Raw genomic sequence first — 15,304 nt, forward strand, 5'->3', positions numbered from 1 at the left:
GCTGTTAACTACTTTGATGGAAGTCAGCAGCAGAGTCTTCGTGGGAACGTCCACCCAGTGCTTCTTCAGGAGTGTGGGACTGTTTGGTCCTAAACTCAAGAAGGCCCTCAAAGATCTGGCCGAGGAGGCAGAGCAGGGGAGCTTCTGGCTCTGGCTAAGAAGGAAGGATCAGGCTTGGTGAAAGGCAAGGACAGGGACAGCTGCTGGGGGTGACGGGGAGACGTCCCTACCGTTGCTCCACCACAACAAGATGTTCGAGGGTTAATAGAGCAAAACATATATGAAGGGTGGCACCATCGGTGGTGCTTCTAAGCTTCCATCATGCTAGGAGCAGCATAATCATTCAGCTGGATTTGTGTTTCTGGCCGTCTGGCAACAGTTAGTCTAAATTCACTCTTTCTAAAGCTCTGGTCTTGGTCTTCACAAAGTCCTGACTGCTGCACTTTGTTAAGCAGGTAATGGCTCGATGTGTCGGTCTGCTGTTGGGAGAAAGCAGTGTACAGTGGATTTCTGAGGGAAACAATGCTATGAGAGCAGTGAGAGTGAACCAGACCTTTGAACAGCATCTAAAACTCACTATAAAGCTCTGTGAAGCCAAGTGAAGCTGCAGATTCCGATGATGATTCCCTGCAGGTGCATTAACAGGAGCCACTCTGCAGTTTTCCTGCTGTAAATAGAAAATTATTATTATTATTAGTTATTATAACAATAACGAATATAGTAGCTTCAAGTGCCGTCTGTTGGTGGCAAACTGTTAGAACTGTGCACTATGCCAGTGGATTCACATAGACACTGCAAACATATCCCATTACAAACACTCTTTATGTTGTATCCAATAACCCAAACATGGCTGTGATGATGCTGAGATGACAGAAAACAAGAGTCAATCACCAACAAGCTGGTACCAAGCAAACATGTAGGTATCAAGCTCTGTTATTGAAGACAAATAGCAAAGATCAAACTGTGAAAACAGGTAAACAGCATTTTATTATTGCTGTTTGGAAATGTAAAACAGATCAAATTCCCTTTTCCAAGTACATAATGACATTTATAACCATGAACACAAAGATAACAGCAACAAATACTTCAGTGTATGTTATAAATAAAATCATAAATTTCAAACATGACATTAAAATGATTTGCCCTCATCAAGTCATCTTCTCACGATCTGTGATGGCAGTTCATCGCTGAGTAGTGATATGATTATAAGTGCTTCAGGTCAAATAAAAGGTCAAACTGATAAAAAAAAGTTGAGGAAAAGTTTAGGAGTTGATAGAACGATATCTGACCCCCTTGTCTTCCTGATTCTCCTCCTCTCCCTGGCTGAGCAGCTCTCTGTCCGACTCTCTCTCTGCCTGCTCCGACCTCTTGGTCGTCTTGTTCAGGGTCCCGCCCTGTAGGGGAAAAACTGAACGTACTGTATGTGGTGTAAACTCAGCTGACCCACAGAGCATATACAATGGGCCTCATTCACTAATATCTGCGCAGAAATGTTCTTACTCTCCGCAAAAAATAAGTACTTGCGCAAAATCACTGTCGGATTTATGACACATGCGTAGCGGGCAATTTTGTTCTCACCACCGTGCGTATGTTAGTAAATCAGAACCATTCTAACTTGACAGGCGCGTGTCCGCGATCTGCAATCAGCATACTGCCACGCCTCTATTTCTCTACATAAGGACATCTGTTTGGTGCCACATGAAGAGAGCGGTGTTACGGAGAAGCTGAAAGAACGTGAAAGATGGCCTCAAAAGAAAAAAAGAAAAATTTCACATCAGCAGAAATAGAAACAATAGTAACAAAAGTGTTACATTTCAATATGAACATTTTCATATGGTCTACTCTATTGTAAACTTAATAAACTAACTCAACTAATTGAAGATTTTTATGATATGACAATAAATTATGAGGATGACACGGCATTTACGTTTGGTCCATACATTAGTAAATTCAATTATTGTTGTCTATTAAAGCCTTTTTTTTCAATAAATGAAGTTTTAATATAGTATGCGTTTAGTTAAAAGGGTGTGTGTTAACATTTCCTAGGACATTTCTTTCATCATTTGTGCGTACGCATGGTCTGAGGGAGTTCTAAATTTGTTCGCAGAGTACGAAGACATTTAGGTAAGAACAAATTGATGAATCCCAGATTTGTGCGTCAAACGTGCGTACGCACAGTTCAAGCACAGATTCGTGCGTATGCACTGTTCGTAAATGAGGCCCATTATGTAAAGAAGCACTGTGTGTTGTATGTCTGACCTGTCTGTGGTCGACAACATTGAGCAGCACTGAGGTGATGATGCAGCTGATGGTGTTTGCCAACATGAAGATCATCATCCTCTGCCAGCGCCACAACGGGATCTTAGTTTCACTTCACAGGAGGAAACAGTGGAAGTGAGTAAAACTAAATCAGTGCACTGAGATCCTGATCTGGATTACTTCCTACCTTGACTTGGTGCCTAAAATCTGCCCAATAACCAGGTTGGACACCCCGATTCCAATCATCAGAATGGAGGTGGCCAGACCCATGGCCATTCCCAGGGTCGCCTGAGGAACCAAAAGGGGGATAGACGGCCACATGCTCGCCTGGAGTACAGCACAGAGAGTTTAAATGAAGACATAAACATGATGAAGAATTAAACAGTATGGATTAATAAATTATAATCTGGAAAGTGTATCTATTTTCTCCTTTGGAACTAAACTCACAGTGGCAAAGGAGTAGGTGATGCCGAGCCAGATGGTGGAGACGAGAGGAGGGACGAAGGTGAAGGCGAGGAGTCCAAACACAGGCAGCGTGAGGACGGCACAGGCCACTGTGAAAACGCCCCGCAGGCCCACATAGTCCTGAAAAATACATTAGAGAATGTCACATGTTGCACTGACGTACCTACTTATTTTATATCGCTTCAAACTAAACAGGTTCATGATACTGATACTCACTATGAGGATGCCCACGCCGGCTGAGAGAACTAGTGAGCTGTCATAAACTGCCCCTGCGATGTACGCCGCCTCCCTCTGACTGTACCCATCATACTTATCCTGAATGAATTTACTGAAGATAGAAAATAGAGAAGCATGTTGCTGTTTAGGGTCACATCAATACAGTGCTTTATGTGAATAGGTAAGGTAAGGCAAGTTTATATAACACCTTTAAGACACAGGAAAGTGCTTTAAAGGGGTATAAAAAACAAAAATTAAGAAAACATTCAAATTGCAGTAAAAGCAAAGAAAGAGACATTAAAAACACAAAGCAAAATTTAGCCAAAAAAGTTTAAAGAATAAACAAGTTATGTATGTGCTTTATTAGAAAGCTGCAGTGAACAATCATGTTTGAGCCCTGATTTAAATGCACTGAAAGTTTAGGCAGGTCATCTGTATTTATGAGGCAAACTAAAGGCTTGGTTATTCTTAAAACACTCACTAAACCTGTCACAGATTAATGAATCATTCGTGACTTACAAGTAAATCAGATATGTATTAAGGTCTAAGACCATGTCATGCTTCATAGACAAGAAATAATTTAAGTAATATTTTAAAATACATCCTTGGATTCACAGGAAGCTGGTGCAGTGATTTAAGAATCAATGTAATGTGCTCCAAGTCAATGTGAGGACTCAGCAGCAGCTGTTTCATAGACTTTTCACTAAGGGATCATTACAAACACAGTACAGCACCCCTTCAGTGGCCTCTCAGAAGAGTTTGTGGTGACGCGAACAAGAGGGGCCATGCAGTATAGAGACTCCAGGGACCCCAAAGTAGCAGCAGCTGGCATTGATGTCCGCACAGGCAGAAAGTTGAGTGCTGCCAGAGTGTTGCAAGTGAAATGGAAAGGAATGGCTAAGGCAGAAGGCCTTTGTTGGGACAGTGGCTAAAGTGCAATCAGGCCTGGGGTACTTTTCAAGCTGCCAGATTGGCAAAACAGGAGGAAAGGAGCGACAACATCTCCTCCAGGAAGAAGTGCGTGCAGGCATAGAGGTCGCACGAGTCAGCAAGATGGTGGTACTAAGTCAGCAAGGAGCCTGGAAAACACACTGCAGCAGAAGATCACTTGGTCAGATGTCTGGCGGACTGACATCTACCGTCAGATTCCTAGTCCAATCTGTCTATGACACCTTACCAAGTCCAGCAAACCTTCACACATGGGGCAAGAGTGAGACTCCTTCCTGCCCTCTGTGTGCTGGGAGAGGATCCCTTCAACATCTTCTCAGCAGCTGCCCCAAAGCCTTGGCCAATGGACGTTACCATTGACGCCACGACCAGGTCCAGAGAGAAAACCATCCCTTTCCTCAAGGCTGGAGAGAAGCCTCATTCTCTACCACAGACAAGATCCAGCCGACTTTCCTCAGCCCCAGATTGGCAGCTGAGAGTGGCTATTAACAAGCAACTAAAGTTTCCAGATCACATTATATAGACAAGACTCTGCCCAGACCTGATCATCTTCTCAGATTCCACCAAGCAGGTGATCATGTGGGAGCTGACTGTGCCCTGGGAAGAACACATGGAGGAGGCTCATGTGAGGAAGCTTGCCAAATACCAGCAGCTGGTGGACTGGGGCAGAAACCTGTGAGCCAGTTGAAGTGGGCTTCCGGGGGTTTGCTGGGCACTCTATCCGCACGGCATTGACAAGACTGGGAGTAACCGGAGCTGCAAAGAGGGGGACCATACATACAATCACGGAAGATGCAGAAAGAAGCCAAAAGGTGGATTTGGAATAAGAGGGCAAGCCCGTGGATTGTTGCTGCTGGGATGCAATCCGGGACTAGATCAACCCTGGATAGGTAACCTGAGCGAGGGGGTCTGATGTTGAAAGACCTGAAACCCCTGATAACCCCAGGAACATCACTGATGATGCATCCCAGCGCATCCTAGAGATCCTAGAGAGTATCTTACAACCATCACCAAAACATTTGGTCCTTGGAGACGGATCAGTGTGGTCACCGTGGGATCAAATAAAGATGGATCAGCACAGCAATCCACGCCCTGCAGATGCCCGTCCCCTCTGAAAGACCCAGCCACCAGTCTGGATTATGCAGTCTCCCTTCCAGCACAGCAGCAGACTCCCTGTACTCCTCATCAAGCAGCTTACCCTTCAGAGCAGCAGTGGCCCTACTACAGCATGGAGAGATATGCCAGGACAACGCTTCTCAATCCTTCAATGCTAGATGTGGACTGGAGCGTAGCGCAAGGAGCAGGAGCTAGATGGTCACATCAGCCCGAGTATACAGATCCCTTGTTCTGCAGTACGCCTGCATCTCCTCGGCGGAGGCCTGCAACAGAGACATCACGTGAGGTCCTTGAAGGGCTTCACATGCTAATGGAAGATAATCAGAGGCTGCAGCGACAGATGATGGACATGCACAGGCTACTACCTGAATCACCACGGCTGCCCCTTCAACAAATGCCTGAGCCACTTCAGCAGCAGCCCTACCTAGAGCAACCCCTCTTCCACCACCAGTGCAAGCTAGTGGTCAACCTCTGCCTCCAGGAGACAATGATAATTGGCCACTGCCGCCACCCCTGTAACAGATGACACCCGACTACAGACAAGCCATAGAGCACACCAGCAGCAGAGAAGCAGCCCCCTAGCAACAAGCAGCCAGAGAGGATGACATACTGCCCCTATTGTAGCAACACACTGCCCTTTCTCAACCAGTGTGCAAACTTTGCACAGCTTTGGTCACAAGTACAAGTGCACCAGTGTAAAGTGTAAAGGGAAACATCTGCAAGCTCTGCACAGCGTGAACATAAAACCTGAAGCTGATAATACATTCTGCCTCGTCAGCACAACTAATGACGTCCTGTACCTGGATGATCCTGGGTGCAGCCAGCTTCTACTCAAAATGAGTAGTGCTGCTGCACAACGGTCAACATACCTTAGAGATACATGCTATACTTGAGGATGGGTGGGAGCGAACTATTCTCCTCCCTGCAGCAGCACAGAGAATTAAGCTTACTAGTGAGCCAGAAGATCTGGTCCTCAGAACTGTAAGGTAGGAACTCAGGGTTCTGCATGGCACAGCTGTTTCTATCTCCATCTCGCCAGCTGACCAGCCACAGAAGTCCTGAAAGATATTCAGAGCATTCACCGCTGATCAGCTGGGTCTGGCCGAGCACACATACCCCATAAAGGCCCTGCAGAGAAAGTACAAACACTTCAATGGCCTTCCTCTCCAGGCACTGAACAGAGTGCACCCCCTGCTATTGATAGGGTCCAATTACCCCAATCTTATTACCCCAGTGGAGCCTGTGTGCCTGGTAGCACCAGGGGGGCCAACGGCAGTGAAGACGAGACTGGGCTGGACACTTCAGGGGCCAACAAAGCACATTAAGCAGCAGTCAACAGTACAACAGTGCCTGCACATCTCCACCCTCTAACCTACTGCTGAGCTCCTGCAGAGTGTAGAGACTGTGGCAGCTCGATGTCTTTCCCTACAGGAGTGAAAAGCTGGTCACACACTCCAGGCAGGATCAGAATCAGTCCACCTGCAAACCACACAAGTAAATGTTGATGGGATACAGCGGTACATCAACCCCCTCTTCAGTGTCAAGAACATACCACATCTTCAGGCACATAAGGAGGCTGTGTTAGCCAATCTCCGCAGCACAGAGAGGCACCTGCTGCGCGACCCTCAGAGAGCAGGGCTATGCTGTGAAAGTATCAGACGAGGAGGTGATGAAGACACAACGGAAAGAACAGGATTGTTTTTCACTGTTCCTACACATACAAAGGGGACAATCTCAATGAGCTGCTGCTGCCTGGCCCCTCCCTGAGCTTCAGTCTGATGGGTGTCCTGTTGTGCTTCAGATCGCTGTCACCAGCAATATCAAGTATTGGAGATTGTGATAATTAATGCTGGGACCACTACACAGGTAGTAATGATGTGCACTACACGCGATACTATCCCACGTGAACAATGAAGGAATCTGTTTATAACTTACTTTGTGATGTACCCATTCACCGGATGATGTGTTCTGCAGCTGCGGCGCACTTTAGGTTACAGCTATAACTCCCATTCTCAGCTGTGCTAAACTAGGATCCCGGGAAGTCCAACAAAGTGCCTGATTGAAATTAACAACATAAAAAACCCAGTCTTATCAAATAACAGGGAATTTACAACATCATGGGTATGTTCCATCAGGTGAGGCTGCTCCCTGAGGACAAATCCCTGCTTCGCTTCCTGTGGCAGGACCTGAAGACAGAGGAACCGCCCAGCATCTACATGGCAGGTCCTGCCGTTTGGAACCACATGCAGCCCCTGCTGTGTCACTTTTGCGCTGCAGAAACATGTGTTTGACCACAGCCAGCCAGGCGAGGATGTTCAAGTGTCCATAGAACAGTCCTTCTATGTGGACAATTGCCTGCAGAGCCTCCCCTCTGTGGGAGAAGCACAACACCTGGTGGACAAGTTGACATCACTACAGGTGGATTTGAGCTACACCAGTGGGTCAGAAACACTCCTGAGGTCATTAGCAACCTGCCCAGAGAAGCCAGGTATGAGAGCAGCAAGTTGTGGCTCAATGAGACAGCCACCGACCCACAAGAGCTCATCCTGGGACTGGGGCTGGCTCTGCAATTCCGACACCCTGAGGTCTGAATACCGTATGCTACCGTCTGAATACCGTAACACCCACCATGCGAAATATATACAGAGTCCTGGCACACCTGTACAACTATCTGGGATTCATCCTTCCCTTCACAATGTGGGCCAAGATCCTGGCACAGCAATTGTGGGACAAAAAAAGAGACTGGGATGACCCAGCAAGCCAAGCCAGTCTTTCTGCTGAAGACTATCAGGAAGCAGAGAGAGGTCCTGAGACAAGAACAGCAGGATAGCTTCACTGAGGAGTTCAGTCTTCAGAGTGCCGGTAAGCCAGTATCTGTGACTGGAAGGCTGCTCGAGTATGACCAGACTATGAGACTCATCGGTGTTGGAGGAAGGCTTTGCCGCAGCGACCAGCTTGAGCCAGATGCCATCCACCCAGTAGTCCTGGACCCTCGGCATAAAGTGACCCAGCTCATCATCCAAGACCTAGACAAAGATCTTCGCCATCCAGGATCAGAGCACCTCTTTGCAGAGTTGTGTTGCAAATATTGGATTCTGCATGGCCGTGAAGCTGTGAGGCGCCACCAACACTCCTGCCTGGACTACCAGAGTTGGAGAGCCACTCCAGTTGTGCCCAGGAACTTCCGCAGTCCAGATTGAGGCTGCTAAAGCCCCCAGTTTTTCTCCATTGGCATGGATAGTTTCAGTCCATACTGTGAAGATTGGCCGTCACTACGAAAAGAGGTGGGGCATACTGCCAAACGACACGTGCAGTGCACCTGGAAGTTTTGTCAAGTAAGGACACAGACTCCTTCCTGAGAGGCAGAGAGGATGGCATACTGCCCCTGCCAGCAGAGCTCTGGTATGACCAGGGCAACACCTTTAAGGCTCTGCATCCCACACTCCAAGTTCATCTGGCTAAACACCAGATCAAGGATCAAGGATCAATAATTTCTGATACATTCGAGGAAGTCAGGAAATCTAAACACTGAACGGCTTTCATAACACAGTTTGTTTGAACAGATTGTTTGCTGAACTTGCTGCAGATGTCTGTTTATAGAGATTAATAAGAAGCTAAGTGATTGACAGATAAATATTACTCGGACTTCAAGTGTACTACAAACGGAAACCAGAACACTTGCCATCCCTGAACTCCACGTCCCCGTGTCCCTTGTTTCAAACCAAATAGCTGTGTGTGTGTGTGTGTGTGTGTGTGTGTGTGTGTGTGTGTGTGTGTGTGTGTGTGTGTGTGTGTTTGTGTGTGTGTGTGTGTATGCTGATGGCTCTACCTGGCATCTGCGATGAACGGTACGATGACGTTGTAGAAGAACATGCTGGTGAAAGCCAGCAGCCAGTATCTGAGCGACAGGAGCTTCACATCCTGAATCCTCTACAAAAACACACTAACATATAATTTAGTTCACGTTATCACTTCAGTGCACACCCGAGCAAACAAACGAAACACACTGTTCATACCACTTTGTGGGACGCCTCCTGGATGGTGCCATCAAGACCGAGCTGCCTCATTCCAACCTTGTCCAGAGTGCTGACTAAAATGGCCGAAGTGAAGCCCAGCATGCACAAAATAGCACCTAGAAAACAAGGAACAATGAGCAATGTAGCAGGAGAAACGTCCCTAAACCTTCTTTTTAAAACGTTTTGTTATCATTCAGCAGTGTTGTGACCAAGTCATCTTTGCTCAAGTCCCAAGTAAGTCCCCAGTCATTTGGTCCAAGTCTTTTTTCTTGGCTAAGTCAAGTCACAGGTTATGTCAAGTCGGGGCCCAAATCAAGTCACTTTTTTTCCACCCAAGATACAGCACTCTAACCTGTAGTATCTGGTCTTCATAAAGAGAAAAGACAAGGTATAAGTAGTCCGTCTAATGATGATATTATTGGCTAATTTATATAACCTGTTCAAAAAGTATGACAGTGAATTGTATCTGTATTATAATTATTGATATTCAGTAAAATAAATGTAATCAAGCAAAAACAAATAGCTTATTTATTTAATATTCCCTCCCCATCACTTTTAAACAGTGAAATACTGACAGCTAGACTACAACGTCAAACACAAAACAAATAACCTAAATTGCGTTCAACCCAAAAAATATCCCCTTTTTAAAAGGGTTATTTAATTCGTTTTTTTTCCTTCACACATTTTTGAATCCAAAAGTGAGGACTCTTGGCACAGACGCAGCCATGATGATGGTCTGGTCTTACACCATTTTGAGTAGCAAGGAGTTATACTGACGAGGCTTCTCTTTGGGGAAAAAACATCAGGTAGTGGGAGTCTTTGATGTTGCCTGTTGCCATAGTGAGGAGTTTGACTGACAGCCAGTCTTCCAATCATGACAATCACATACTGGGGAGCTTTTTGATCGTCCAATCATGATTCCCAGTTTGCGGTGCATACATACTTGATAGTTAGACAGAAACTTGACAACATTGAATTATATGATTTTCTATATTTAAAGTAGAGATGAAACGGCATTTCGAGAGTATCTAGCTTCCGTATCGTGACGTATTTCCGAGTGAAACAGGACGTGCAGGCGGGTCATATCATTAGAGGGATTTGATTTGATCGTTGAGAAGTGGGCGGAGACAGACGTTCTCCACAGCGCAGTAGCTAGCTAACTGACCGAGCGTTCTTGGTGCTCTGCGGCTAAATGTTGCAGATTGATTGACAGGTGGATGGATATTATTGGTTGAAATTGGTTGGTCTGAGCTTACGTAAGCACATGTGATATTTTGTTCTCTTCTCCTCTTTACCTACCTCCCCAGAGCGTCCACTGCATGCCGTATTTCTCTTCAAACCTCTGGGTGAACAAGAAGTTCAGGACTGAACCGAGGCGAGAGAAAGCTAAGGTCACACCGAAAGCTAAAGCTAGCTCCTTCCCTTTGAACCAGAAGGCTGCGATGCGGCTCTGAACGACTGATAATGAAGATGAGAGAGTGATTAAGAAACATTCCTCTGGTTGGATTTAGCAAAGGATGTGTTCTTTGTAAAGAGGTCTTACTGGTGAGAGGTCCGTTCCCTGCTCCGAACAGCAGTCGGCCTGTGAGCATAAGAGGCAGCAGGTAGGGAGTTCCTTTAAAGTGTGAGCCCAGTGCAAAGAGCGAGGAGCCCAAAACAGACAGGAAAGAGAAGAGAAATACTCCGACTGCAGAGAGGAGGAAAGGAGAATCAATTCACCACGAGGAACATTACATAAGTCACTTGTTTGGTTGTTGTTTTAACAGATTTAAAGATAAACTTACAGCGGTTTCCTAATTTATCAATCAGGAACCCAGCAAGGATCACAACCACTGCATTCCTGCAGATAGGGGAGAAGAACGTTAATTTTAGCTCTTCTTTTTAGATAAGTGTGTTACAGCTGAGTCAGTGTGTGTGTTTGTGCACTTACATCCAAGCATATATGGCAAAGAGAAGGTTGTACTGCTGAGGGCTCATCCCCAATCCCTCCACACAGTCCACTGTCCCATTGATCACCGTAGCATTGGGACATGTCAGGTTCTGTCAGATGAGGGGGAGCCAGTGATTCAAGTTATAACGTAAGCAGCAACAAATGGAGGAAAGTCTTTGGAATTACGACTCTTAGCTATAACTTTAATGTTGGGTTATGTTGACAAATCATTTTGAATCTGGTCTGCAGTGTTTCATCTTTCTAACTTACCCCTTGGAACTGATCCTGCAAAACACTGGGGATGTCGAAGCAGAAGAAGGAGCCAAATGTGAGCAGGCAGTTGAAGAACAGCACCACAAAGCGGTAATATGCTGTGAACATAAAGAATGGCTCATTAGTTTTTCCTGGTGTGTTTAACTGAAGAATCTAGCACAACCGTCTGAAAAACAAACAGGAAAGAGAAACCGACACCACTGAACATATCATTATTTCAGCATGATGATTTATAGTTTAATATCTACAGAATATATAACCACAAAATATGTGAATACTTTGGCAATAACTTACACTAAAATGTCCCCTATTAATTATCAGCTTTAACATACTGCTTTTGAAAATATTAAACCAATATAAAAGCTTAAAGAACGCCTCCATGTAACAGAGTTAAAGTGCACTTTGTTATTGAGGTTTGTTTTCAATCTGTATTTGACAAGTTTAATTTTAGTCCATATTAGTCACCATCGCAAGATGGCAGCGCCTATCACAGGGGCTATTTTGGCACCAATTTCATACAGTGGGAGCAGATGGAGACGCGTTGTCCATCTATATATACAGTCATTGGTTTATACGATGTTTTATTGTGATGTTATGGGCGCCATTTGAGACACAGCGGCTTGCCTAGTGTCATGTGATAACGGTGCGCTGCAGAGTTTTCCGAGGGTAAAATCTTTCATTTTGCATGTTTAGGAGCCGAGGTTCAGAAACGAAGAACAGAAGGCATTAGATATCCAGCCACGTGTGCCTTTTTTACTTTGTCCAGTAGGTGTCATTGTTTTTCCTCTTGTGTACTGTTGCTCATGGTTTTGAGAATATTTACTGTTTACTGTGTTTTTCAGCCAATTTTGTGAGATCTTGGCAATTAATGTGCACAATAACTAACATATATATTTTCATGTTATTTGAATGTATGTCTATGCGTATGTTTATGTGTGTGCATGGCTGAGGGAGCTGAGGTGCAGAAACGAAGAACAGAAGGCTTTAAAGATGTTGTATCGTCTTCTGCCGGAGCAAATAACTATTGGAGAACAGTCCATGAGTCCCCCCTCTCACATCCGTTACATCCATACCGTTTTTAAAGCATTTCTTACATATTAAAACACTCTGTTTTGTGTAATAATTAATGTCAGTTAAAGATTTTATACAAATAACTTTAACTTCTCATTGTGCACAGTTAAGTCCAAACTGTGGTGGAAGAAGTACTTTTAATTTAACTTAAGTAACTGTAGTAATACAACAGTGTACAAATACTCTGTTACAAGTTAAAGCACTGCATTCAAAATCATACTTAACTAAAACTACATAATTATTAGTATCCAAATATGAAAGTAAAGAAGCCTTAAAGTTCTTATAATGCAAAAACGTCATAATAATGTAGGCCTATATTGTATCCCTGAGTATAATTAGTGATGCATTCAAGTGTAAATTGGTACATCTAGCCTACATCAAATTCTTTATACACTGCCCGGAAGATTTATCTATTGTAAAAATCACAATGTATTAGCTCATATATTTCATATGATATTAATACATTTTATCTGCAAACAAACAAGTAATTAATGTCGTCAAATAAATGCAGTGGAGTAAAAAATAAAAAGTAGTGGAAATACTCAAGTTAAGAACAAGTACTTCAAAGTTGTACTAAAGTGCAGTACTTGAGTAAATGTAACATTCCTACACTGAGAAAATCACATTTTAATAGGGGACTTTGAAAATAAATCCTGGTTTTGAACACATATTATAACTCGGAGCGATGGGAAACCTCTTGTGAACCTTACCGGGAAAACAAACATGTTTTGTTAGAGGAGCTGGCTTCGTGTTTAGTAGCCTTCATAATACAGCGAATGTAATTTTTGATAGCAAACCATAAGTCAGTCACATGAGCTCTTTAAAGACACTTGATGTATAAAATGCTGACTTAGTCATTCAGTGCAAAATTTGGTGACTGAAGTCATTTTTGGAAGATAAAACTAAACTCAGACGTACCTTTCTCCGCCGGCTGCTTCATAGTGACAGTGACTGTACAGGAAAACTTTCAAATCACATCCTTGAGTGTTGTTTACATTAAGAGGCTGGTATAGCAGGCTGCGTTCAGGTTTGCCGCAGCTCTCTTCCTGCTTCTGTCTGCAGACCTCAGCTCTAAAACCACATGGATCGATCCTTTCTAACGCAACGACGCAGCCTGAAGTTTACAGATCTGTGCATGCAGCGAATCTGCATCGGCTTTGAGCACCTCTGTGGTTTTTTTCCACCCCGAAAAAAAACTTTATTTAAGAACATTTCTAATTGTTCATACGACACTATTTTCCCATGACAACGACGAGGAAAACGTGAAAATAAATATCTAGAGGGCAGAGAAAATAAATGTAAAATACAGACAATAAGTGACGTACTTTGTGTGCCTTAACATTAAATAGTGAGATATTTCATGAAATACATTTATTTGTCTTCTTTGATGTCCGATATATATTTTAAAATTGTCTCGTCACATTCGAAATTTGGGTGGATATTATGACTTCTGTAAGTGAAGTGGTTTAAACATCCTTTTAAAATTAAATTAAGTAAAATTAATAAGGAATCTATTTGTGTTCAGATTTACATAAGTCACACCTTCAATGTAAGCAAATAATTCAATTAAAATATCCTTGGGAACAAAAAGCAAATCAATTAAATACATGTTAAATCAAATTAATTTTGGATAACACTAATAAAAAATCTATTATGTAGCATTTACCTTCCTTCAGATTTCTAAGTTAGCCTCTTAAATCCCTACTTTTTCTTTCTTTATTACTATTTACCCATCTGCCTTATCTGTAAAGCACTTTGGGTCAACTCCTGGGATGTTTTTTACGTCCTACATAACCTTAGTGATTTAGATTGATTTAACTGGCACAGAAAATTAGGGGTATCAAAAGGAAGAAAAGACGGCTGAATAAGGTTAAATTCATAACATTTAAGGGTAAAACAAAAGAAGACATTTTTTTACCAATGGTACACCAGATAAAACAGTAAGACTAACTAAGCGAAACAATTAAAATAAAAAAATATTATGGATTAAGCCTTAGTAATGTTTATGTGGTGTTATGGAGCCTAGTCATTTAAATTTAAAGCCACTGTAGTAGTATTCACCACCACTTTCTGACTACACTGTAGTTTATTCATTGCAAACAAATGTGTAAAGAGCTCCACATACTGGCTGTAATGTGTTAACAATTCTAGTAGAGTATGTAGAGGGAATTTTCTTTCTGTCATAGCCGTTAACTATTTATAGGATTGCCCTGCACAGTCTCTGGAACGGGAGGAATTCACAAAAACTGGCTTGATTACTAATGGGGAGCAGCTGTGTTAAAAAGTGAACTGAGTGAGCTAATGAGGTGGGTGAGCAGGCAGAGGGGAGGTGAGGGGAGAAATCTTGACCAAATCAGGCCCGAAGCAATCAATGCCTGTTGAGTAAAAGGGCGGACAGAGGAGTCTGAGGTCTTCAGGTGGCAGATCTGCCATCTGCTGAACCTTTGGCTGGACTCTCCATTATTGACAGGTCGTACATTTGAGTTGGTGGTGCTTGATAGCCTGACGTCCTCACATAATCCAGTACTGCCGCTGGAGGGCTGCATATACTCCCTCCGCATATACTCCTGGATGTAAAAGGCATTCGTCAAACTCCTTAATTAGAAGCTTTGTGGTTGGATGCTGTGGATCCAGTACGATGGGATGGACCTCATCCAAGTTGGCATTTTGCAATCTCCGTAGCCTCCAACCCGGATAATGCTGTGTGTGAAATCCGATTCAGGGTCGAGGCTGGATAGCCGACTGTGGGATGACAGTGGTTTCTGTGCCCTGAGAGCAGCCACATCTTCAGGGAAGCCTTGGACTTGGCATTCTCTTAACAGTAGGGACTCTGTGTCTTGATGACCAATGGACTGGTTATTGGCAGGGTCCATTGCTTGTCGCGTTGCTTCAACTAGCTCCTTCCATGTACTGAATCTGGTGGCATTGGGGGTGGTAGGGCCTGCATCTACTGCCGTTAAACAGCAGAAGGTAATACCCTTCAATTCAGATGAGCCTCCTGAAGGTGTGG

The 15,304-nt window shown here is 43.8% G+C and overlaps 1 protein-coding gene across 1 annotated transcript; it reads right to left on the reverse strand.

Moving 5' to 3' along the window:
- Positions 1-1,262: 1,262 nt before the first annotated feature.
- On the reverse strand, positions 1,263-13,234 carry LOC138593980 (lysosomal dipeptide transporter MFSD1-like). Its single transcript, XM_069665067.1, has 13 exons — positions 13,213-13,234; positions 11,221-11,321; positions 10,951-11,060; positions 10,805-10,860; positions 10,564-10,707; positions 10,320-10,478; positions 9,021-9,136; positions 8,834-8,934; positions 2,941-3,052; positions 2,707-2,844; positions 2,447-2,586; positions 2,260-2,371; positions 1,263-1,394 (listed from the first exon to the last, which is right to left on the reverse strand). The coding sequence occupies exons 1-13, from the start codon at positions 13,232-13,234 to the stop codon at positions 1,263-1,265; spliced, it is 1,443 nt and encodes a 480-aa protein (XP_069521168.1).
- Between the last annotated feature and the right edge of the window lie 2,070 nt (positions 13,235-15,304).

This window comes from Semicossyphus pulcher, unplaced genomic scaffold, assembly GCF_022749685.1.
Source record: "Semicossyphus pulcher isolate SPU_LCO1_2020_fin unplaced genomic scaffold, fSemPul1.0.p SCAF_16, whole genome shotgun sequence".
In the NCBI taxonomy this organism is placed as follows: domain Eukaryota; kingdom Metazoa; phylum Chordata; class Actinopteri; order Labriformes; family Labridae; genus Semicossyphus; species Semicossyphus pulcher.